Source organism: Dreissena polymorpha, chromosome 1 (assembly GCF_020536995.1).
Source record: "Dreissena polymorpha isolate Duluth1 chromosome 1, UMN_Dpol_1.0, whole genome shotgun sequence".
Taxonomy (NCBI): domain Eukaryota; kingdom Metazoa; phylum Mollusca; class Bivalvia; order Myida; family Dreissenidae; genus Dreissena; species Dreissena polymorpha.
This window is the reverse complement of record NC_068355.1, coordinates 73,929,883-73,947,459: the sequence shown is the minus strand read 5'-3', so window position 1 is coordinate 73,947,459 and position 17,577 is coordinate 73,929,883. Positions and strand designations below refer to the sequence as shown.

The window sequence follows — 17,577 nt, the reverse complement described above, 5'->3', positions numbered from 1 at the left end:
TATCATCTGGAAACCATTTTTCTAAGATGAGTCACCTTGACCTTGACAGCCATTGTGTGAATACGTTTTTTGGCACTGTGACCTTGACCTTTGACCTAGTGACCTAACAATCAATAGGGGTCATTTGCGAGTCATGATCAATATACCTATGAAGTTTCATGAACCTAGGCATAAGCCTTCTTGAGTTATCATCCAGAAACCATTTTACTATTTCAGGTCACCATGACCTTGACCTTTGACCTAGTGACCTGAAAATTAGTAGGGGTCATCTGCGAGTCATGATCATTGCACCTATGAAGTTTCATGATCCTAGGCATAGGCGTTCTTGAGTTATCATCCAGAAACCATTTTACTATTTCAGATCATCGTGTCCTTGACCTTTGACCTAGTGACCTGAAAATCAATAGGGGTCATCTTCGAGTCATGATCAATGTACCTATGAAGTTTCATGATCCTAGGCATAAGCGTTCTTGAGTTATCATCTGGAAACCATTTTACTATTTCGGGTCACCGTGACCTTGACCTTTGACCTAGTGACCTCAAAATCAATGTGGGTCATCTGTGAGTCATGATCAATCTACCCATGAAGTTTCATGATCCTAGGCGTATGCGTTCTTGAGTTATCATCCGGAAACCATTTAACTATTTCGGGTCACCGTGACCTTGACCTTTGACCTAGTGACCTGAAAATCAATAGGGGTCATTTACAAGTTATGATCAATGTACCTATGAAGTTTCATGATCCGAGGCCTAAGCGTTCTTGAGTTATCATCCGGAAAGTATTTTACTATTTTGGGTCATTTTGACCTTAACCTTTGACCTAGTGACCTGAAAATCAAAAGGGGTTATCTGCCAGTAATGATCAATGTATCTATGAAGTTCCATGATCCTAGGCATAAGCGTTCTTGAGTTATCATCCTGAAACCATTTTACTGTGTCAAGTTACCGTGACCTTGACCTTTGACCTAGTGACCTGAAAATCAATAGGGGTCATCTGCGAGTCATGATCAATGTATCTATGAAGTTTCTTGATACTAGGCATAAGTGTTCTAGAGTTATCATCCCAAAACCATTTTACTATTTCGGGTCATAGTGACCTTGACCTAGTGACCTAAAAATCAATAGGAGTCATCTGCGAGTCTTGATCAATGTTCCTATGAAGTTTCATGATCCTTGGCATAAGCGCTCTTGAGTGTGGACGGACGGACCGACATGAGCAAAACAATATACCCCCTCTTCTTCGAAAGGGGGGGGGGGGGGGGGGGCATAATGAGAAAACTGCCCACCTCCCAGCAGCCATGTTATTCAACTGACCGGAACCATTTTTGAACTCAACTCTTGTGTCAAGGAAACAAATGTTCTGAGCAAATTTCATGAAAATTGGGCAAAAAATGTGACTTCTACTGTGTTCACATGTTTTCACTATATACATATAGTGAAAAATGCCACGCCCACTTCGGCCATGTTTTTTCACCGATCCCGACCATTTTCAAACTCGTCAGAGCTATCAATAAAACCAATGTTTTGACCAACTTTCACGATGATTGAGCAAAAATTGTGACTTCTAGAGTGTTTACAAGGTTTCTCTATAGCCAAATAAGGAAAACTGCCCCACCCACTGGTGGCCATGTTTTTCAACGGATCTGAACCACTTTTGAACTCAACCAAGATATCATTAAGACAAACATTTTGACAAAGTAACATGAAGATTGGGCATGAAATGTGACTTCTACAGTGTTTACAAGGTTTTTCTTTTTTTTGACCTAGTGACCTAGTTTTTGACCCGGCACAACCCAGTTTCGAACTCCGCCGAGATTTCATTGGGACAAAGCTTCTGACCAAGTTTCATGAAGATGGAACAAGAAATGTGGCCTCTAGAGTGTTTAAAAGCAAATGTTAACCGATGGACGGACGGACATACGACGAATAAAGACCGGTCACAAAAGCTCACCTGAGCAATCAGGTGAGCTAAAAATATTACACTAAACATATATACTATTTTTAACAAGTATTTATATAGAGTGAAAATACTTAAACTGAAGAATACTTTATTCCAATACATAAAGATGAGTCATGCAGCATGAAGGAAATTCAGTTGCATTCAAAATGACCAACATAGGACAAGCAATGCTTATTAATTCATTTCAAAGTGCAACCAACGCAATCAAAATACAATATGAGGTAGCCAAATCATTTTCAAGCAGAATATTTAAAAATCATGATCAACCTGGGATTTTCTTAGGAACTAAAACCTGATTTTACACTTTAAATCTAAGTGCAACCAACAACTTACCATCTCAAAGTCTTACAATAATTCTAATTTAATGTCACCAGTGCTCCAGCTAGGCCGAAATGGAAGGGTGCCGCTCCCCGCCCTACCCTTTTGTTAATTAAAAAAAAAATCTTTTTTTTTAAACACAAATTATAATTTATAAATCTCTCATTAAATTGTTATTAATGTGTTTCTCATTGTAGACATTTTATTGGTATGGTTAAACAAGAAATTGCCAAGCAATATGGTCCCCTTCCGGTGAAACTCCACCATTGCCAGCAATTTTTTATTTTTTTTTAAATATATTTGTTGCCATAGCAACCAGAACTCTTGACCTAGGAACAAAATGAATTGACGTGAATAATCTCCATACTGATATCTGTCCATGTTTCAAGTTTCATGATAAAATATGAAGAACTGTTCAAGTTATCGCAGGATCCAGAAAAGGTTGACGGACTAACAGATGGAATGACAGACAGACTGACAGAGCGCAAACCATAGGTCCCCTCCGGTTTCACCCGTAGGGGACAACAATAACGGAAATACTATATTCTAACAATTATTAATAACATAAAAATTAATATGCAAATGGGAGCATTCCAGATACTACCGCGCGCTCAAAAGTGCCCTTTTGAAAAAAATCTGCGCATTGAAAGTGCTCTTTTAACTAAAAAGCCCCCCCCGCAGCCCTTTTCAAATCCTAGCTGGAACACATAGTCACATTTACATCACTAACATTTCACACAACCTTTCCATAATAATTTATCAATCATGTATCTTAAAGCACATTTCACAAAAATAACATCACATTCATTTATCTTGTTTACAATATAATATCTTCCATGTAGAACAATATGGCAATAAGTACATAAAATGTTTGTATTTCTTACATTAAGCACACCATTTTTCTTTAAAATGTCACAATTAGGTATTTAACTTTTACCTCACTCTTTTATTGTGACCTGTGCATCATTAACCTTTATCACAACCTTAATTATTCTAATAATCTCACATTCACGTCTTTGCTATTAAGTGCAATCTTGAAAGCCACACACTTTGCCTCTGACCTTGAAATGAAATATATGTTAATCATACATATATATGCAATTTGAAAGTGTGCAAAATTGTCATTAAATCTATAGCCTAGTTAGCAAGTAATTTTTTTTTTTTCAAACGGTACCGCTTTTAAAACCGAAAGAGGGATTTCTAGACGTCTACGTCCATTTTGAAAAACATTATTTATAAATTTTAAAGCGCAAAAAAGATGTTTTTCTACCTTGTAACCACCAGATATATTCTTATTGGCATACAGGTAGATTAAATATGTTTCTAATTTAAACTTAAATTTACTATGCCAAATAAGTTGTGTGGCTTTAACCAATATTCTCACCCTAACATTTTTGCCATAAAGCGCAGTCTTTACCTAATAATCTCACATTTACATCGCTGCCATCTAGCAAAATCATTCTATAATAAAACTAATCTCACATTTACATATTTGCCAAATGTTAGCACAATCAGGTTTTTAAATACCTTCATGAACTACACTGCTTATTTGAAAATGCAAACTGAATGCCACACTGGGCATAATAGCCTTGTGTGAAAACATGCTGACAAGCCCAAAAGGCTTTCAGCTGAAACTATGCAGGGGATGCCGGAATGGATTGTGAAAACTGCAATGAATTGTAAAAGGGATAACAAGGTTTAGCAAAGCTAATAAGTCAAGCTCATCTGATACTAACAGTTTTAAACTTTTTTCATTCATTATAGAACTGTGCAACAAGAACCAGATATTGTATTATCAAAACGATGAAATGGGCAAAAATTTACCCCCACTATAATAAAGGGACAACATGGAATGCCATATTTGTTAGCTGATCGTCAAGCTAACCTTTCTTTTTTGGGAAAAAACATTTGTAGAAAGATTCTGTGAAAAATGAAAGAGAATAGACAGCTGGAACAGCCAATTTTGCATTTTGTTTGTGTATACAAAGGGCAATAACTCTATAGAGCTTTATGGCAATCGGCTGGTTATGAGAAATTATATGTCAAGACAAATTCCACGAAAGTCTGTTAAAGATTCATTGAAATCTGTATGAATTAGAGAGCAGAGACTTTGAATTTTTTTTTATCAAATAAAGGCAATCAACTCTGATGCCTGGTGCGAACTAGCTGGTTATCTCACTTGACGTCCATTTTATGTCAACAAACAATTCCAGAAAGTGTGGTAAATATTCAATTAAAACTGAATAAGTAAGACACTTCAAAAAGCAAATTTGGCACTTACTGTAAAACATGAGGGCCTGAAAGACCCAAAGTCGCTAACCTGAGATACAAAGGAACTGACCTGCTCAGTGCAGCCCCATGATATCATTAAAACAAAAGTTCTGACCAAGTTTCATGCAGTGAGAACTATAAATGTAACTTTTAGAATGCTAACACGGTTTTACTATAAATATTATTAAAACAAATGTTCTGACCAAGTGTTATGAAGATTGGACAATAAATGTGCCTTTTAGAGTGTAAACAACAAGTTTTTTACTATAGCAATATAATGAAAGATGCCCCGCCCCCTGGTGGCCATCTTTTTCAACCAACCAGAACTTTTTTCAAACTAGTCAAAGATATTATTTTGATAAATCTTCTGCCAAAGTGTCATGAAGATCAGACAATAAATCAGAAACTCCCTCTTGAGTGTTAACAATGTTTTACTAAAGTATTATATACATGTAGCCATAAAAGGAAAAATGCCCATCCCATTGAGGCCATGTTTTTCAACAGACCAGAATCATTTTGGAACACAATCAAGATATAATTTAAACATATATTCTAATCAAGTTTCATGAAGAACGTACCATAACTTTGTCATCTAAGGTGTTAACATGGTTTTACTATAGCCATATAAGGAAAAATGCCCTGCCCAATGATAGCCGTGTTTTTCAACCACCTGGAACCATTTTCGAACCCATCAAGATATCATTGGGACAAATCTTGTGACAAAGTTTCATGAAGATCAGACAATAAATGTGGCTTTAAGAGTGTTAACAAGGTGTTACTAAAGCCATAAAAATTGCTAGCTTCAACATTGCAGAAGTGACATTACATGAGCAAATTTGACCCATATATTTGACCTTGAAGGATGACCTAGACCTTGACCTTTCACCACTCAAAATGTGCAGCTCCATGAGATACACATGCATGCCAAATATCAAGTTGCTTTCTTCAATATTGCAAAAGTATTCATAAAATAAGCGATTTGGGCAACATATATTTGACCTCTGACCTTGAAGGATGACCTTGACCTTTCACCACTCAAATTGTGCAGCTCCATGAGATACACATGCATGCCAAATATCAAGTTACTATCTTCAATATTGCAAAAGTATTCATAAAATAAGCGATTTGGGCCACATATATTTGACCTCTGACCTTGAAGGATGACCTTAACCTTGACCTTTCACCACTCACAATGTGCAGCTCCATGAGATACACATGCATGCCAAATATCAAGTTGCTATCTTCAACATTGCAAAAGTATTCATAAAATGAGCGATTTTGGTCACATATATTTGACCTCTTACCTTGAAGGATGACCTTGACCTTTCACCACTCAAAATGTGCAGCTCCATGAGATACACATGCATGCCAAATATCAAGTTGCTATATTCAATATAGCAAAAGTTATTGCAAAATGTTAAAGTTGGCGCAAACCAACCAACAAACAGACCAACCAACAGACAGGGCAAAAACAATATGTCCCCCACTAGTATAGTGGGGGACATAAAAAGCCATATAAGGAACAGGATGTGTTTGAGAAACACTACACCTCCCAGCATGCCAAATATGAGGTTGTTTATATCAAATGAGTGATTTCGACCCATATATTTGACCTATGATCTTGAAGGATGACCTTGGCCTTGAAGGATGACCTTGACCTTTCACCACTCAAAATGGGCAGCTCCATGAGATACATATGCATGCCAAATATGAAGGTGCTTTGTTCAATATTGCAAAAGTTATGGCAAATGTTTCACATGCTATGTACAATAGTTAAAAAGGTATAGGCATTTTTAAGTAAATGACCTTGAAGGATGACCTCGACATGTCACCCATTAATACGTTCAGCCGTGTGAATAACACATGCATGTAAAGTAAAAAGTATCTGTATAAAGTGGAACTGACGTTTTGGCATATTTAAAATGAAAGTTGACCTTGGTAAATGACCTTTGCCCTTTCATGATGACCTTGACCTTAACATTGTACAAATTAAATCGTGCAGCTCCATATGCATTTGAGAAGTCATTACGTAGTTATAGTGTATAGTAAATGAGCGATTTGACCCATATGTTTGACCTTTGACCTTGAAGGATGACCTTGACCTTTGAACACTCAAAATGTGCAGTTCTATGAGATACACATGCATGCCAAATATGAAGTTTCTATGTTCAATATTGCAAAAGATATGGCCAATGTTAAAGTGTAGTTATTTTGACCCATATATTTGACCTTTGACCTTCAAGGATGACCTTGACCTTTCACCACTCAAAATGTTCAGCTCTATGAGATACACATGCATGCCAAATATGAAGTTGCTTTCTTCAACATTGCAAAAGTTATGGCAAAATGTTAGTTTGATGCAAACAAACACAAACAAACAAACAAACCAATAGACAGGGCAAAAACAAGATGTCCCCCACTAACTGGAACCATTATCGAATACTTCCAATATATCATTGGGACAAATCTTATGATTAAGTTTCTAAAGATCAGACAATAAATGTGGCCTTTAGAGTGTTTACAAGGTTTTACAATAGCCCCGGTGACCATGTTTTTCAACCAACCAGAATCATTTAGGGCTCATCTAAGATATGATGAAGATCGGACAATGAAATGTAGCTTTTAAGAGTGTAAACAAGGTTTAACTTAAGCCATATATAGCCATATAAGTAAAAATGCCTCTTCCCCTGGCGGCCATGTTTTCCAACCAACTGGAACCATCATTCTAAGATATGATTGGGATAAATCTTCTGACCAAGTTTCATGATGATGTGGAACCATTTTAGCACTTGTCCTAGATATCATTGGGAAAATGATGATCAGACAATAAATGTGATCTCTAAAGTGTTAACAAGGTTTTACTATAGCCATTAAAGGAATCATGTTTTTTCACCCAACCAGAATCATTTACGAACACGTCCAAGATATCATTGGGACAAATTTTCTGACTAAGTTTCATGAAGATCGGACAATATATGTGGCCTTTAGTGTTTACAAGGTTTAACTATAGCCATATATAGCCATTTTTGAAAAAATGCCCCGCCACCTGACGGCCATGTTTTTCAATCAACCGTACACATTTTCGAACTCATCCAAGATATTGTTCAGACGAATTTTCTGACCAAAGTTCATGGAGGTTGGAAAATAAATGTGGCCTCTTTAGTGTAAACAAGGCAAATGTTGACACCGCACAAAGCATGACACACAACCGACAAAAAGCGCTCACAAAAGCTCACCATTAGCACATTGTGCTCAGATGGGCTAAAATAAATGGGACACTTACTTTTAAGTGCATGTTAAATATTGACTTTACCTCCATTTAATGTCAACAAACATTTCTAGAAAGTTGTGTAAAGATTCTATGCTGTATTCTTTATGCAGTTTTAATAAAGATAATTTAATTCTGATCATTGTCAGTATCAGATGAGCCCCAACTCAAGCACATACAAATACTTTCAAACAGTGAACATGTCAGGGAAAATAGTCCCTTCCCATAAAAGAACAAACCAAAACGAACACGAACAAAGAACACGGGAAAACAGACGTTAGTTCCCAAAGGAAAGAAGCAAATCTGTTTACAGCAGCAGAACTGGGATGTTGGCTTTTACCTTTTGGGTCGGCTTTGGGAAAACTCCGTGCCCAAAACACCTTTGGTTTATATGGCAAAGACTGGATATAGCCGCGTGCTTTTTCATTGATGATACATTTCAAATCCTCCTGACTTGGCGAACCAATTACTCCCAAAATTAGGTTAAGCTGGTCCAAATCTGTAAGAAATCGTACACAACACATGATTGAGGGCTCACAGCAGATAAATTTACCTTTTGGCGAGGCCTTTTTGAAAATGGTGGTCCAGGGCACTCTAGCCTTCTGGGGCAACGATTGTATATAACCGCGGGCCTTCTCATTGAAGATACAGTTTAAATCTTCTGCAGTGGGAGAGCCGATTACGCTAAGAATGAAGTTCAACTGGTCAAGATCTACAAAACACAGCATTCCATAACAGTTTCTGCATATGTCAACATATATGTCCACCCAGAAAAAAATTAATTAAACACCAGTTCTGTGTCTTAATAGCATTTTTATTCAAGCATAGATACAAAAAGTATACTGTACATTACTTTAAAGGCACTTTAACATTTGCATGTGATGAAACTATACAAGGCACCACACATGTATATCATATGATATAAACACATTCATAACAATATTTGAATGACAATTTAACATACCCTGTGGCCAATTTCAGGTCACAGGAATTATAAGTGATTACACTTATCATTTAGCTTATATCATTTTTAATCACAGATAATTTCTACTTAAATATATATAAAAACAAGGGACAAATTTGTCACAAAACCAGGTTTTCAAAAAAATAATATTATTATATTATAACTAGAGCTTTGTCACAGACGTGACATATACCCCCACATGCTGCATTGACACAGAATATTTTGCATGCTGTCTTCACAAAACAAGAGAAGCTAATTTATGGCATTTTTAATTTTTATTATGCCATTATCATTTATGGCCATTTTGAACTCTTGAATTCTTTCGCAATGAATGTGAACAAAATTAATGTACAGAGGAATTTTAAAATCGCACAATGAATGACATAATTATGGCCTGGACAAGCTCATTCATGGCCATTTTTGACTTTAAGCTCCAAGTGTGACCTTGACCTTGGAGATATCAAAGTAATTCTTTTGCATGACAAACCGTCCAATGATTGTGAACAAATGTACCGAGCAATTTTAAAATCTCACAATGAATGACATAGTTATGGCCCTTACAAGATCATTTATGCTGACTGGGTCAAGTTTCTCACAGGTACTACTTCCCCGTACCCCCAGTACTTTGAGGTATACTTCACCGTACACCGATTTTGAAATGATACTTTTGGTTACCCCGGTATACTTACAGGTACCCCATCTTTCCTAATAAAAAAAAAATTGTACCCAAAATTTTTCGTACTCATTTTTTTTTTCATACCCAATTTTCTTTTTCTTACCCAAAATTTTCATACCCACTTCACAATGGGGTGATCTCATCACAAAACATTGCCATTCATAAACTGTTGTACTTATGTCATATGCTGGACAAGTCACTTCGCTGGCTGACTAGTACATGTAAGTATCTGTTACAGTATTCAAATTTTGAAATAAATCATTTATTCAACAAAAAGTATCATGATATATACTTACCGACAAATAAGTCAATTTTGATGGCGAAATAATGACATTTTCTTCATTTTTACATGTGGCTTGTACTTGTGGTTTTAATTATTGTTGGATTTGATCATATCTTTATTTGATGAACCCCGAAATATTTATAGAAACTGCACTTGGATTTCTCCAAGCAAACATTATGCTTGTGATTCACATTTCCTTTTAAAGGAAACTACGCTATAAAATATGAATAATAAACTGAAACTAAATTAGAACAATTAAATTAACAGACAATGCTCACTTCCATGTGATATAATTCTGTATGTATGTATTTGTTAAATTCAAATTAAAATATAAATGGATTTTCCTCTGTGTGTGCCTTCAAGAATTGGCAGTTTGTAAACTATGAACATTAAGAGTTTATTAGTAAATATCACGCTTTTCCAAACTTATTCATGATGTATATCCAAGGTTGAGCAGTAAATTATTGTATTCTGATAAAGAAATGTTAAGCATTATTCAACAGTTTCCCCTCATGCAACGGAATACAATAATCACGTCCCAATTAGCTATCCTGTAAATCTCATCCAGATATGTAGCTTTAGTTTAGAAGATTAAACTTCTGTCACAGTACTAATTTTACAACAATGCAATCACAGTTGTATACACATTATTTTACAGGCCCTGTACAATGTACTCACAATGCTTTCCAGGAAACAGGGGTCGATTGGAGAGCATCTCTGCCAAGATGCAGCCTACTGACCAGACGTCGATGGACTTGGTATAACCCTTTGAGTTCAACATAATCTCAGGAGCGCGATACCATCGGGTGGCCACGTACTCTGTCAGGAATCCTGTGTGATCATGGTCAGGGTCCGCTACTCTCGCAAGTCCGAAATCGCAGATCTGAAAATGGCATGTCAGACATAGAATATAAACCAAATTGCGAAATTGTCCTTCAAAAAACATATTCATCTCCAGGGGACAGGGCAGTAAGTAAAAAAAAATAAAAATACAAAGACTTTTTTAACAAATATTTTCACTTGTAATTAAAAATATTTATAAAGATCAAGTTTAAATCTACGGAAGTCGGAGAGCAGATTAAGCTAAGAATAAAGTTCAACAGGTCAAGATCTACAAAACACAGCATTGCATAACCGTTCTCGCAATGCAAAATATAAGTCCATGAAATATCATGTATTGTTCAAAACTTTTTATGTTAGCTTGATTGTATCAAAAGTTATAGACTTATTTTTACACTCTTAAGTCTGTGGCCTGAGATAAGCCTGTACATGGTGACTTTGGAAATATCTAAAGAATGCTAACAGTTTGGAAATAAAACGTAAACATTTTGAACGCTTTTAGAAACCACATTCACTACACCACTGCCACCTCAACATGCCAGTAACAAACATTACCAGTTGTGCTGAGGCTATCTCATATTCATTTTAATATACTAATGTCAGTTTTCATTCAGATCAATTTGTCAGTGACAAAAGTACCAGCATAAATATACTCAAACTTATCAGGGTTTTTTTGGGTGTCTTTTTTGGTTTTAATACATTGGTGATTGTGTACGCATAACCCTCTATACAGGGGACACAAGATTGTGTACACATAACCCTCTATACAGGGGACACAAGATTGTGTACACATAACCCTCTATACAGGGGACACAAGATTGTGTACACATAACCCTCTATACAGGGGACACAAGATTGTGTACACATAACCCTCTATACAGGGGACACAAGATTGTGTACACATAACCCTCTATACAGGGGACACAAGATTGTGTACACATAACCCTCTATACAGGGGACGCAAGATTGTGTACACATAACCCTCTATACAGGGGACACAAGATTGTGTACACATAACCCTCTATACAGGGGACACAAGATTGTGTACACATAACCCTCTATACAGGGGACACAAGATTGTGTACACATAACCCTCTATACAGGGGACACAAGATTGTGTACACATAACCCTCTATACAGGGGACACAAGATTGTGTACACATAACCCTCTATACAGGGGACACAAGATTGTGGTATTTTCAACCACAAGATTCAGCAGACATTCCCAAAAGCGCTGGACTGTTGAACCTTACTGACGTTTTTAAGACAACTCTGATTGAAAATGCTATGTTGCCGGTCTGAATGTACGGTAAATTATTAAAGAGCAAAAGGTTTATTTATTTCATAGAATTAAAACCTGAAAATAACAGCGAGCTTTAATGAAATATAAAGAGTAAAAAGTATGTCGTATTTTTGTTACTGCACATGCTCATCACTTCCTCCTATGCAAGAAAATATGTCATAAGTTTTTACGTTTAAATTAAACCACGTTCTGTCCCCTCCTGTGGAGTTTAAATACTTGTGAGAAAGTCTGATTCAGTCATCTGTTAAAAACGACTGTACTGCAGAAAACAAAACATGACCAACTGATAATCATTAGGAAACAAATATACCCCAATCATATCTAGCCCCCCATTCACACACAGCGCCGCTTCTACTACTATTAAAGCGTGGCTGAAAACGTGGCCAATTGTGACAAATCACAGGAGAAACGTAGTGGAGTCTTTATAAGTGCAGTATGATCGCGGTAGAGTCTTCATGATCGGAGAGCCTTACTCTCTTGCCAGGCTTATTTTGAACATGCTCAAAACAAGCGTAGCTGGATTGTGGCCAACAAGAATCGGTGTAAAGTCGTAAAAAGAGCTTAGTAGAAGCTCTGTAATCATACAGGCAGTGCGGAAGCATTGTGGCAAGATCTTCATGATCGTAGTAAAAGCGCAGAAAAGTGTAGTTCAGTCCAGAACTTATTAAGTACGCTCCTACAACGCACCCACTTTGTTATTACTGCGTTCCCACTACGATTACTCTATGTTCCTGGCAATCCTACTAAGACTTACAATGACCTTACTTCGATCATACCACGACCTATCAGGCAGCTGTTTGTTTTAATTGCGCTGAAATTTGACCAATCATCATCAGTCAACTACATGTAAAGGGTAAAACTATACTTGACGATCATTTGCATTTGAGACTTCGAACTTTTCTCATCTCGTTATAATTACAATTGAAAATGCCCCGTAAACCCCGTGGTAAAGGCAGTGAAAAATCTGCGGATGCAAGTTCTGTGACTCAAGACATTGAACATCATGCAGCAGAAAATCCAGGTCGGATAAAGAGCATGAGGAACCTTGGACCTTTGAAGCTATTGACCTTCTTTCCAACCGTTGAAGCTGGTGCCCTTCCTTCCACAGAAACCCCTCAGCCTGATGATCCCTCTATTGAGTCCCAATTTGATGTTAAAGAAAGTAGAAATGTTCTCCAGCAGAAATTAATTATTGTCATGCTGATGTGGGTCTGGCGCTGGAAATCAAATTGCTCTGTCTTCAAGGCCCTGTTTTAGCTCAGATTGGTTGAAAATTTGAACATCAGACTTAGAACCAAGACCTCCGCAGTAAATCCATATAAATTTGTAATCAGCATCTGCCAGTGCTAGTAGCACTACGGAAAATAAGTGCTTGTAAATGTGGTAAATCGAACCAATGTTCGGGGGACATCTGATGGACACATGTTTACCATCTAGGGCACAGCATGCATGTGGGACATTCCATCTGTTCTTGAACTTGTCTGCTATGAGAGACCATTCATCTGAAGTTGTTGGACATTTTATCGCTTCATCTTTAAATTCCTCACAAATAGCCTGGCAGACCTCAGGAATGAGACTGCTATCATATTCTTAGCCAATCTGAAGTTATACGTTAGACAAGGGTACTTATCTCCTGAAGCGAAATGTCTGATAGTAATGGCAAGTTTGACACCTGGTTCAAGTGCTTTCCTCCAGCCTGTATCTTTCTTCTGAATCCTAGGGCCAACTCTCTGGAGCAGCTCTGGTTCCATCCTCAAAAAGTTGAAGAAAGGGATTGGTGTCTTCCATTCGGAGTTCTCGCAGGAGTGCGTCATACTGTCCAAACTGGAGCCTCCTATCTGCAGATAGCCATGGCCATCCTAGTATCTTCTAGGCCTTCTTTTGCGCCTCAGCCTGTTCACTATCTGTGACATTTCAAGCTCAACTAACATTTGTTCTTGCTGAAGTGAAGGCAAATGAATCAGATTAGCATTAATACAGCTGTTGATGTTTGAAGTTTGGAAAGAAGTGAAAAATATGTTTCATACCAAAGATATATATACATCATCACCAAAATCGTAGAAGTGTAATACCATCGTAATATGATAGGAGACATGTAAGCGATATCGTTGTACAGTCATATAGGTCTGCGTAGCGTCGTATTATGAACTTGAATGTCGCGGCAGTAAACACAGTAAACCGGGCTACTGGTCGGCAACAGCCTGCGTAACATGTTAGTAATGAATACCATAATTTGCCAAATTGCTTTATTAGACTCGGTCTCGATTGGCCCTGATCCAAACCTTTTTCAGATGGTGGCTTGATCGGGATGATGGTCGTTAAGTCCCAGCTCTGTGAGAACGGCGTAAGTAAGACTTAGCTTTATAAAAGGAGGCGGCAATGGTTAACAGATATCTGCCTAATTGACTGGGAAGTTGCAGGTTTGATCTAAACTTTGGGTGCATTCTCAAAGACACCAAGGACTTCTTATTCCCTGGAAACAGACTTGCCAATATCTATATTTTCCCACAGCTTTCCATGTTATTGCAATCAAATACCCCTTAATAGATCTAAACTGAATAGTATACAGTCAAACCTGAGAACAGCGGTCAGTCAAGGGAAATGACCAAAGTGGCCGTTGTCCACAGGTGACCGTTGTTTTCGGACCACAATATTCAGATGGTTGGTCAGTTGGTTGTATTGCTACGTCTTTACCCCACCCAGTTGTTTGCATAAAGTGTGCAACAAAGCCTCATTAACGATAACTTACATAATAACATAATTAACTTACATTGAAAAATACAGAAAAATATCGTATAAATTGATTTAATTTCATATTGATAACTATATCTATGACTTTATCAATGCTAGTATTGTTTACTCATGCATCTGGTTCATTCGGTAAATAAAGCTTGTCACGACTGAACAAGTCTGAAACGCGGATTCGCTGTCAAAAACCGATAGTACGTTCATTCAGTAAATTTGACAGTTCGTATTACATTCATTGGGATGTATTTTAAAGAAAGATTGTCACGTGTCATTGACATCACGTCCGAACAATTATAAAAGCAGATTCGCTGCTATTAACCGACAGTATGGAAAAACCGTATCGTTCTTATTCAAGAAATAGACGCCAAAATCTTGTTAAAAATATTTAGTTTGTTATAAAAGTTGCAATTCAATGGTCATTTTTCCTGAATAGAAGATCACTAATCCTTTTATCGCCTTCTTATAACAACACTCGCCACTTTAGTGTTGTTTTTAACACCTTATCAGCTATAAAGATTAATTGACTTCGTCATGCGCTCATTCTTTGTCGTTTCGAATGCAGCCGATAATTGCTACTTATACACATTCTTATTTTTATGTGCACCTGTTTTGTTTGTGTTCTTAATTTTCGCGACTCGAAATGACTGACGCGTGACTGTTGTTTTTTTTTTTCGTTCAAACATGACTTTTGGTCATATAACTATCAAAGGAAATTACGGCTATCAGCGCTTTACCCGCAAAATTGACAGACAAATGATGCCCCGTGTTTTTAATTTTTGCTACTTGAAAACAACTGTCACGTGACCGTTGTTTTCAGTTCAAACATGAATTTCGGAGTGGAATATAGTGGCTGTTGGCCGTTATGGACAGGTGACCGTTATTCTCAAGTGTAATATAGAGTGATTTTCATCGGGGGGAGGCCAGACTGACCGTTGTCTGCAGGTGACCGTTATTCTCAGGTGGTCGTTTAGGTCAGTTTCGACTGTACTTCCAACTAAACATACCTTGAGATCGCAGGTGGTGTTCAGAAGCAGATTGCTGGGCTTAAGGTCGCGATGCAGCACGTTTGCCGAGTGGATGTACTTGAGTCCGCGGAGGATCTGGTACAGGAAGTAGCAGACATGGTCATTGCTTAGCGTCTGGGTCTTCAGGAGCTTGTACATGTCCGTCTCCATTAAGCACTGCACTATATAGCTGAGTGTTGGAGTTAAGGTTCATGTTGTACATGGGATAAAGCTATCATAAGGACATTATGTTTTGGTGAACACAATAATAATAAGGGGTTAAAATGTAATAGTAGGCTATCATACAGTACAGTCCACGCGTTTCCCCCCAAAAACGCACCCCCTCCCCGGGGCATTTGTCTGCTGAGAGTGATTCCGCGGCAGGGAAGGCGAGGTGTACTCTCTTAAACACTCGGCGTTCCGCCAAGTTAGCTAATACCCGTGGCGTTTATTACTCAAGCTTAGTCGGTAAATGCAGACAATTTCCGTTCTTATCAGGACACCGCCGCGCGACACCACGGTGGCAGTGTGCTGCTGTGCATGCCAAAAAATTAAAACATTGTAATTAAAAATTGTTTAATACTGTGGCTTATAAAAATAAAGATAATTGTATAAACAATTGAATTAATACATGTTTTTATTCAAAGGTACGTCTACAATATGAATGAATATACGACAATATAAAGCGTTTTGACAAATTTATAATTCATAACACATATAACACAATAATAAATGTTCCGTTAAATTTCCAAATATAATAGTATAATAGTTTGTAATCCGAAACACGCTTGCGACTTTTAATGTTAACATGACGTTTACAAATACTTCCAATATACAGTCATTATGTATATTTCCCGACAAAAGCCCACCAAAATTATGCTGCAATGTACAAGTTCAAGGTTTATGCGTGGAAAGCGTGCGTGTATTGATTTTTTAATACAGAGCCCAGAGAACACTGAATTCTGTTGGTTTCTGTTGAAAGTTTCTTAGTATTTTTTAACACAATTATATCGCGAATAATTTGATATTTCCTCCAAATAAATTTCAATTCAAACACGCCATATCTTTATCGTTACGGTATTTTATAAGAGTAATTATTGAAACAGTTATTGTACTGTATACTGATTAAAGAGAACATCTGGATGAAACTGGATTAAGTGTTTGGCGTTAAGAAAATACGCAAAGCTTGTCTACTGACCTATTGTGTAGACTGCTGTCTGTGATGTTTTGACAAAAGGGATTAACCTGTGTGAATGTCACTCTGCCGATTTGGTCCATAATTGACCACGCACCAGCTGTCAATCAAACTCACAAAATAATCAATAAGATTTCGTTTATTTTGGCCACATGGTCCGACAAACAAAGACTGTACGAGTAATGGATAAAGCGTTTTATGAAAACACAACTTAGTGGGCGGAGCAATCTCGTATTAGGCGACTGGCAAATGATAATTACCGGTAATACATTTTTTTGAATGTCATGGTTCAAACAGAAATCTCAAACCTAAATTCAAGCACTTTTCAAGGACTTTTCAAGGCCAAATTTTCATTTTCAAGGCCGAGCACCGTACGTTAGTTTCCTTTAAAAACTGCATTTTCAAACCAGATTTACATAGTAAATATCATTTTTTTATTTGCTCAAACACATTACACTTATTCCACAATAACTCATACGTGTTATTTCTAGTTATTACATAGAAATACAGGTTATCCATCCTTAACACAATGAGTGTCACATATGTACAGTACAGCCAACGCGGCTCAAACATAATCCGCGGCTACGCCACGGCCAGATTATTAGTACGCGGCCGCCGAATCGTGTGTTCACGCGGCGTATCGCCGTGGCAATCGGCATCGATCCGCGCAACGACGCAGAGTCTGTATTAACCTCGCGTAATTTCGCGGAGTAAATCCGCCGCATACGTACGCGGCAGATCGAGTGA

General features: G+C 37.4%; 2 protein-coding genes across 3 annotated transcripts in view; both read right to left on the bottom strand.

The window, feature by feature from the left end:
* Positions 1-17,577, bottom strand: part of LOC127835293 (sulfotransferase 1A1-like) — a 368,467-nt gene that overhangs the window by 151,581 nt on the left and 199,309 nt on the right. The window lies entirely within an intron of this gene.
* The window catches only part of LOC127835283 (mitogen-activated protein kinase 1-like), a 54,082-nt gene that overhangs the window by 10,498 nt on the left and 26,007 nt on the right, over positions 1-17,577 (bottom strand). Inside the window, exons 4-6 of one of the 2 annotated variants that reach the window (XM_052361643.1) lie at positions 15,636-15,825; positions 10,419-10,623; positions 8,371-8,529 (exon numbers count right to left, since the gene is read on the bottom strand). In XM_052361643.1, the coding sequence (XP_052217603.1) occupies positions 8,371-8,529; positions 10,419-10,623; positions 15,636-15,825 (554 nt within the window). Of the gene's footprint in view, positions 1-8,157; positions 8,317-8,370; positions 8,530-10,418; positions 10,624-15,635; positions 15,826-17,577 lie in introns of both variants that reach the window. The other variant, XM_052361635.1, reaches the window with a different exon arrangement.